The sequence below is a fragment of the Schistocerca americana genome, chromosome 2, assembly GCF_021461395.2.
Source record: "Schistocerca americana isolate TAMUIC-IGC-003095 chromosome 2, iqSchAmer2.1, whole genome shotgun sequence".
In the NCBI taxonomy this organism is placed as follows: Eukaryota; Metazoa; Arthropoda; class Insecta; order Orthoptera; family Acrididae; genus Schistocerca; species Schistocerca americana.
The window spans coordinates 504,256,964-504,266,242 of NC_060120.1; the positions used below are offsets into that span (position 1 = coordinate 504,256,964).

A 9,279-nucleotide genomic window follows, 5' to 3' on the forward strand; every position below is an offset into this window, starting at 1 on the left:
GAATAAAGAATTTACAGACATGATAGTAAAAACCGGGAATACCATTCCAGTAATCTCTTTCGCTAAGGTGGAAAATGGTTAAGCATTACATTTGCTTGATACTTGTTCTTGGAGCAAGGTGGTGGATGTTGAATAAAGCATTGGAAGATATACGTCCTCGCCAAAATTCTGCGGCTTTCTGGAAACATTACATGCTGAATGAAGAAGTAACCTGACATGACAGAGTACAGACACAACGTAATATAAAAATACTATGTCAGATATTAGCATCCAACTGGGTTATGATTGATTCTCTCTTACTTTCTGAGGTTATTGGCTATAACACGACGCTATTTAGCGCGCCTGTGGTCTAATTTTCACTGAAGTGGATAAAAGTCTACAAAATGATTTATACCCATAAGACTGTCTGGCTCACTGAGAAAATAGTTCTCTTGATTCTCTTGTGGAGGTTTTATTGGTCTGTGCCAAACCAGTATATATTTTTAATACTTTCCGATTTTCTATACTTTATTATCTCCATTTAGTACACGGCTGCGTTTACTACCCGTGTACTTCTTGTACGCAGCACGAGCAACTCCGCCTCCTACGTTTTTACTGTATGATGCATGTATGTCGGTTTAATCCAGTTTCAGCGGATGTGGACGGCGCCGCGTATTTGACAATGGAGTCTGCTGTCTATTTACACAGATGTACGTACTTCTTGTGAGACTAAGCCAATTATTAGTTTTTGAATACTTCTTGTCTGTTGTCGAGGTGAGGTGTTTTACAGGACACCGTGCGAGTCTCTTTTAAAAAAAATTGACAAGGGCAACTACCTGCTGGGGCATTCATGTTTTTTTTTTGACGCTGTTTCGCGTATGTTTAACATCTTCTTTATCAGTTAAGTTGCTTTTTTAATACGTATTTTACACATTGAGTGTGTTTTGAGCATTTGGTGCATAAACTGTTTACTGGCTTCTGAACACTTTATCGGCCATGTTTCTATATGTTTTACTCGTATCTTTTAAGACACCGCACAATGTTTCTACAAACTCTGACGAGGGCGTTTTCCCGCTGCGACATTTGTATGAGCGGAATCCTGTGAGTTTAACACCATATTTGCCAGTAAATGTTTGTATTTTTCTTGTTAGTCCAGTTTTGCTAAATCGGAATCATTTTTTTTCTCGTTGGGCAATTTGAAGATGCCTTGTATAAGGCGAAATGCGTCACTGGATTATAAATAAAATAAAAAAAATCACTTTTACAACCAAGGCTGTTTGTTCTTTCATATTGTTACCACTGGTTGGTGTACGACACTACCAAGGATTGGAATACGTTTCGTATTTCAATATTTTAAGGATGTTATGTGGCGGCAGTACTTTCATAATTTTTTCAAAGAGGTTTCGTCCAAGTTGCGTTAAGTTAGGGACCCAGTGTGTACACTTTCAAAGCTAATTGCTAGTATTTGTTGCTCGGGAGGCAGAACTGAGTATTACATTGCAGCACAATAATTTTCGGCACGGAATACGAACCTTGTTGAGTTTCTTCATTTATTTTCGTAGACGCTGGTTCCATAAAGCGGCTCTGATGTGGATCGCACGTCATTCCACACAGGTGCTTGCGGAAGTTGTTCAAGCACGTAGGACAGCGCTTCAGCAGGCCCTCAGCCACGCTCAGCTTCTCTTGCATCGAAACGAGCATGGGCCCATCGCAGCACAGAGCTGGAAGAAGGGAGACTAAGCTTTAACATCCCGTCCTGTTTCTTGGCACTAAAAAAAGAACTGTGAGCCGTAACTTAAGTAAGAAGGAGAAAAAATACAGACAACTGAAAAGATTTGTGGAAAAATATGGTATCTTATAAGCAAACACAAATGAAGAATGGAAAATACATTTTCTAACATTGTTTCCATACAAGGACATTCGGCATTCAATACCCTTTCTAGGGCGATCCCCTGTTCTTGTCTGCTCCGCTTGCATCCCTTTGTTACCGCGTCACGTGCCCGCAACATCAGGCGGCATCCAAGGTCGCGGTGGGCAGTGGTCATAGTGTTTGGGTGATTAATGTATCTATTCCTGTTTTATAGCGTGTTCTACACGGAATGGTGATCTGCTGCTGGGGATCTTGCCACTATAGTTTTACTGAATAAATATAGGCCTAATCTAATGTAATGGACTGTAAACAAATATTTTACCGATGAATGGCCTTGATGGGTCGTAGATCGGACACTCTATGTATATTTAAATCATTTTTATTCACTCTTAGCCTTCAGGCCAGATGGCAGTTATAAGAGTCGAGGGACATGAAAGGGAAGCAGTGGTTGGGAAGCAAGTGAGACAGGGTTGTAGCCTCTCCCCGATGTTATTCAATCTGTATATTGAGCAAGCAGTAAAGGAAACAAAAGAAAAATTCGGAGTAGGTATTAAAATCCATGGAGAAGAAACAAAAACTTCGAGGTTCACCGATGACATTGTAATTCTGTCAGAGACAGCAAAGGACTTGGAAGAGCAGTTGAATGGAATGGACAGTGTCTTGAAAGGAGGATATAAGATGAACATCAACAAAAGCAAAACGAGGATAATGGAATGTAGTCGAATTAAGTCGGGTGATGCTGAGGGAATTAGATTAGGAAATGAGACACTTAAAGTAGTAAAGGAGTTTTGCTATTTGGGGAGCAAAATAACTGATGATGGTCGAAGTAGAGAGGATATAAAATGTAGACTGGCAATGGCAAGGAAAGCGTTTCTGAAGAAGAGAAATTTGTTAACATCGAGTATAGATTTAAGTGTCAGGAACACATTTCTGAAAGTATTTGTATGGAGTGTAGCCATGTATGGAAGTGAAACATGGACGATAAATAGTTTGGACAAGAAGAGAATAGAAGCTTTCGAAATGTGGTGCTACAGAAGAATGCTGAAGATTAGATGGGTAGATCACATAACTAATGAGGAGGTATTGAATAGAATTGGGGAGAAGAGGAGTTTGTGGCACAACTTGACTAGAAGAAGGGATCGGTTGGTAGGACATGTTCTGAGGCATCAAGGGATCACCAATTTGGTACTGGAGGGCAGCGTGGAAGGTAAAAATCGGAGGGAGACCAAGAGATGAATACACTAAGCACATTCATAAGGATGTAGGCTGCAGTAGGTACTGGGAGATGAAGCTTGCACAGGATAGATTAGCATGGAGAGCTGCATCAAACCAGTCTCAGGACTGAAGACCACAACAACAACAGCTGTTCAGGCTGGAGTAAAGCCTTTGTCAGAAAACATCCTTTGTTAGGTGAGGCATTGGCATTTCTACCACCAGTCTAACCTACTGAACAGGGCGTCGAACTGTCGATACATACTGGACTATACCTATCTGCCGTGTGCCAGCCTGCACCGCACAGATGGTCTCAGACAGTCCATTATGACAATAAAGGTAAGATTATGGTCTCTCCATCCTCTGGACGCACTGCGTGGTCTGGGAGCCCTAAATCACTGTGTATATTTACGTTTATACTCCGCAAGTCACCGCACGGAATGTAGCAGAGGGTACTTCTGGTAATAGTATTGTTTTCCCAATTGCTTAGTCCATTCAAGAATAGTGTGAGGGTAGAAAGACAATGTACAGACCGCCGTGTGCTGCCTAATTTCTCTGATTTTGCTCAAATGGTTCAAATGGCATTGAGCACTATGGGACTTAGCTTCTGAGGTCATCAGTCCCCTAGAACTTAGAACTACTTAAACCTAGCTAACCTAAGGACATCACACACATCCATGCCCAAGGCAGGATTCGAACCTGTGAACGTAGCGGTCGCTCAGTTCCAGACTGTAGCGCCTAGAACCGCTCGGCCACCCAAGCCGGGTCTGATTTTATCGTTGTGCTCATTTCGCGAGACGTTTGTGGGAGGAAGTAATATATTGCTCAATTCTTCCTGGAACGTTCAATTTCGGAATTTCGGTGGTCACTCTTTCCTACATGCCAAACGCCTCTCATGTAGCGTCTGCCACTGGAATAGCGTCTGAACATATTGGAAGTGCTATCGCGCTCGTTAGACTATCCTTTGACGAAACATGCCCTCTTTCCTATATTTCTTCTGTTAATCCAGCATCGTAACGGTACCACACTGACGAGAAGCACTCAAGAGTCAGTTTCACATGCGTTTTATAAGCTACCTCTTTCAGGGATGAACTACACACATCAAACAAAGTTTTGCATCACCTCGATTCAGAGAGTTCCGGAACCTGTACAGAAAATTGGAATAGAGATAAACATAAGCATCATTTCCGCCCTTTACATTGCTCAAGAAAACCACATATTGCATGTTGTACCAACATACAGCGAGACCTTCAGAGGTGGTGGTCCAGACTGCTGTACACCGGTACCCCTAATATCCAGTAGCACGTCCTCTTGCATTGATGCATGCCTGTATTCGTCGTGGAATACTATCCAAAAGTTTATCAAGGCACAGTTGGTCCAGATTGTCCCACTCCTCAACGATGGTTCGGTTTAGATCCCTCAGAAGAGGTTGGTGGGTCACATTGTCCATAAACAGTCCTTTTCAGTCTATCCCAGTCATGTTCGACAGGGTTCATGTCTGGAGAACATGCTGGCCACTCTAGTCGAGCGATGTCGTTATCCTGAAGGATGTCATTCACAAGATATGCACAATGGGGGGCGAGGGGGGAGGGGGGCGAATTGTCGTCCATGAAGACGAATGCCTCGTCAATATGCTGCCGATATGGTTGTACTATAGGTCGGAGGATGGCATTCACGTACAGGATAGCCGTTACGGCGCCTTCCATGACCACCATCGGCGTACGTCGGCCCCACATAATGCCACCCCAAAACATCAGGCAACCTCCACCTTGCTGCACTCGTTGGGCAGTGCGTCGAACGCGTTCAGCTTGTCCGTGTTGCCTCCACACACGTTTCCGACGACTGTCTGGTTGAAGGCATATGCGAAACTCATCGTTGAAGAGAACGTGATGCCAACCCTGAGCGGCCCATTCGGCATGTTGTTCGGCCCATCTGTAACGCGCTGCATGGTGTCGTGCTTGCAAACATGGACCTCGCCATGGACGTCGGGAGTGAAGTTGCACCTCATGCAGCCTATTGTACACAGTGAGTCTTAACACGACGTCCTGTGGCTGCACGAAAAGGATTGTTCAACATGGTAGCATTGCTGTCAGGGTTCCTCCGAGCCATAATCTGTAGGTAGTGGTCATCCACCGCAATAGTAGCCCCTGGGCGGCCTGAGCGAGGCATGTCATCGACAGTTCCAGTCTCTCTGCATCTCCTCCATCTCCGAACGACATCGCTTTGGTTTCCTCCGAGACTCCTGGACACTCCCCTTGTTAACAATGCGGACGCGATCGAACCGCGGTATTGACCGTCTAGGAATGGTTGAACTACAGACAACATGAGCCGTGTACCTTCTTTCTGATGGAATGACTGGAACTGATCTGCAGTCGGGCCCCCTCCGTCTAATAGGCTCTTCTCATGCATGGTTGTTTACATCTTTGGGCGGGTTTAGTGACATCTCTGAACAGTCAAAGGGATTGTGTCTGTGATACGAGAACCACAGTCAACGTCTATCTTCAGGCGTTCTGGGAACCGTGTTGATGCAAAACTTTTTTTGATGTTTGTATATTTTCTCTAGATACTTCCTATGAATTTCAGTTTAGCACCTGTTTTTCGTACCACTTGTTTCATTTGGTAATGCAACTTTAGGTTACTCTGGATGTACCGATCCCTACAGCTGTGCCACGGATTTGTAATTCGAGACAGTTTTGTGCCCGGCCGCGTTAGTGCTGCTCTCGTACTAGCACCTAGGTAGAAAGCGCCGTCGGTGGCATCAGTGATGTAAGGGAAACACGGTGCCGAAACCGTGAAGGGTGGACTATGGAGCAATGGAAGAAAGGCATTTGGTCAGATGGGTCTTGTTTCCAATTTAAGACCGAGTTAACGTCCCAAGAGTGAATGAAAAATGGCGGAGGTTTTCTAATTGTTTGGTCAGCAGTGTCGTGGTACTCCGCATGATTGCATTACTTGCATTACTGCCAAGGTTTGTATTATCGTTTTGTCTGGTGAGGTCCTTCCCACGGTACACAGTTTGTTCCTCAACGGTGATGCTGCGTTCCAAGACGATAGGGCTTCTGTACACATATCTCGAGTCATCCAGGACGTGTTTTGCGAGTAGGAGGATAAACTGGCACACCATAGTCAGCAGATCTCAGTATTACTGAGCCTTTGTGGTCTACTCTGGAGAGAAGGGTGCGTGATCGCTGCCCACCTCCGCCATCGTTGCCTGAAGCTGCCGCTATCTTGCAGGAAGAATGGTATAAGAGTCCCATGAAAACCATACAGGACCTGTGTTTATCCATTATGAGCCGACTGTAATCTATTCTGAATGCCAACTGTTTTCCTGGCCATGATATTCGATTGTGTTTTTGGCGTGCCCATATTTTTGTCCAACCCTGTGTTTCCAGTAGACCAGCCGTTCTATCCTATTCACATGCTGACACTGAGCCCTTTGAAGGCACGAGGCTCAATGCGTTTGCTTAGGCGTATGACTGCTGTCTGGTCACAAAATCTTACTTTTTCGTGTTCACCGTATCTCTCTGCATACAGGGTGTTACAAAAAGGTACGGTCAAACTTTCAGGAAACATTCCTCACACACAAAGAAAGAAAATATATTATGTGGTCATGTGTCCGGAAACGCTTACTTTCCATGTTAGAGTTCATTTTATTACTTCTCTTCAAATCACATCAATCGTGGAATGGAAACACACAGCAACAGAACGTACCGGCGTGACTTCAAACCCTTTGTTACAGGAAATGCTCAAAATGTCCTCCGTTAGCGAGGATACATGCATCCACCCTCCGTCGCATGGAATCCCTGACGCGCTGATGCAACCCTGGAGAGTGGCGTATTGTATCACAGCCGTCCACAATACGAGCACGAAGAGTCTCTACATTTGGAACCGGGGTTGCGTAGGCAAGAACTTTCAAATGCCCCCATAAATGAAAGTCAAGAGGGTTGAGGTCAGAAGAGCGTGGAGGCCATGGAACTGGTCCGCCTCTACCAATCCATCGGTCACCGAATCTGTTGTTGAGAAGCGTACGAACACTTCCATTGAAATGTGCAGGAGCTCCATCGTGCATGAACCACATGTTGTGTCGTACTTGTAAAGGCACAAATTCTAGCAGCACAGGTAGAGTATCCCGTATGAAATCATGACAACATGCTCCATTGAGCGTAGGTGGAAGAACATGGGGCCCAATCAAGACATCACCAACAATGCCTGCCCAAACGTTCACAGAAAATCTGTGTTGATGACGTGATTGCAATATTTGCGTGCGGATTCTCGTCAGCCCACACATGTTGATTGTGAAAATTTACAATTTGATCACGTTGGACTGAAGCCTCATCCGTAAAGAGAACAGTTGCACTGAAATGAGGATTGACACATTGTTGGATGAACCATTGGCAGAAGTGTACCCTTGGAGGCCAATCAGCTGCTGATAGTGCCTGCACACGCTGTACATGGTACGGAAACAACTGGTTCTCCCGTAGCATTCTCCATACAGTGACGTGGTCAACGTTACCTTGTACAGCAGCAACTTCTCTGACGCTGACATTAGGGTTATCGTCAACTGCACGAAGAATTGCCTCGTCCATTGCAGGTGTCCTCGTCGTTCTAGGTCTTTCCCAGTCGCGAGTCATAGGCTGGAATGTTCCGTGCTCCCTAAGACGCCAATCAATTGCTTCGAACGTCTTCCTGTCGGGACACCTTCGTTCTGGAAATCTGTCTCGATACAAACGTACCGCGCCACGGCTATTGCCCCGTGCTAATCCATAAATCAAATGGGCATCTGCCAACTCCGCATTTGTAAACATTGCACTGACTGCAAAACCACGTTCGTGATGAACACTAACCTGTTGATGCTACGTACTAATGTGCTTGATCTGTAGATCAATGAGTCGCATATCAACACAAGCACCGAAGTCAACATTACCTTCTTTCAATTCGGCCAACTGGTGGTGAATCCAGGAAGTACAGTACATACTGACGAAGCTAAAATGAGCTGTAACATGGAAATTAAGCGTTTCCGGAGACATGTCCACATAACATCTTTTCTTTATTTATGTGTGAGGAATGCATAGTAAGCAAGAGACCTGGGTTCGGTTCCTGACCTTGGTACAAATTTTCACCCGCCGCTTCAGCCTACATACATAAAATAACTTACGTATATATGCGTCGGAAGTTTGCGAAAGAAAAAAGACAGGAAATTTTTAACTGCTATCCATGGAAACGAAGAGCTGAAAGATGGAGAATCAAGGTTAGACAGCAATGAAGAGATCAGAAAAATCTTGGAAGTGGGAGGGAACTAATTGGAAGCTATTGAGAGGAATAGTTTTTTATGGTGTGATCATTAATAACGAATGGATAACGACAGATTTCCGACGAAGTTACAGAGATGGATTGCAGAGGAAAAAGGAAACAAGATCGACAGCTTACCATTTCGAAGGCGTGGACTGTTAAGTCCGCAATATTCGGAGGTTCAACAAACCGTACTGGTTAGGCAGATATAATACGATTGGCTCGTATGCACAGCAGGTGTTACTTACTAGCATATTTTGCTTCTTGGTCCACCAGAAAGGGACACGTTTCCTTTAAGTATTCAAGTGAGTCTTTGTCGGTCAAGTTCTGTGCTGTTATGTTGGTATAGCAGTTGAACTTGTTGTTTGCGCCGTCACCGTAACATTCACCGTACCATACGCAGTGACCCTCACTCTCTTCTTGCTGAAAACAGAAATGTAGTTTTGTTCTAAAGCAACTGGAGAAGTATTCAGGAATTTTATTAAAGAAACGGAAAAGCATATGATGAAAAGAGAGCAATGAATGTGGAGTCAATATGTTCCTGTTTTCAAAATTAGCACCACGAACGGAAAATATCTGGAAACTATACAAATCTACAGCATTTCTACATCTACATCTACTACATCTATACTCCGCGAGCCACCTTGCGGTGTGTGGCGGAGGGTACTTATTGTACCACTATCTGATCCCCCCTTCCCTGTTCCATTCACGAATTGTGCGTGGGAAGAACGACTGCTTGTAAGTCTCCGCATTTGCTCTAATTTCTCGGATCTTTTCGTTGTGATCATTACGCGAGATATATGTGGGCGGTAGTAACATGTTGCCCATCTCTTCCCGGAATGTGCTCTCTCGTAATTTCGATAATAAACCTCTCCGTATTGCGTAACGCCTTTCTTGAAGTGTCCGCCACTGGAGCTTGTTCAGCATCT

The 9,279-nt window shown here is 44.5% G+C and overlaps 1 protein-coding gene across 1 annotated transcript in view; it reads right to left on the minus strand.

Annotated features, from left to right (window-relative positions):
- Positions 1-8,687, minus strand: part of LOC124594128 (NPC intracellular cholesterol transporter 1 homolog 1b-like) — a 124,718-nt gene extending 116,031 nt beyond the window's left edge. Inside the window, exons 1-2 of the mRNA XM_047132485.1 lie at positions 8,599-8,687; positions 1,512-1,700 (exon numbers count right to left, since the gene is read on the minus strand). Of these exons, the coding sequence (XP_046988441.1) occupies positions 1,512-1,680 (169 nt within the window). The 5' untranslated portion in view covers positions 1,681-1,700; positions 8,599-8,687. The remainder of the gene's footprint in view (positions 1-1,511; positions 1,701-8,598) is intronic.
- Between the last annotated feature and the right edge of the window lie 592 nt (positions 8,688-9,279).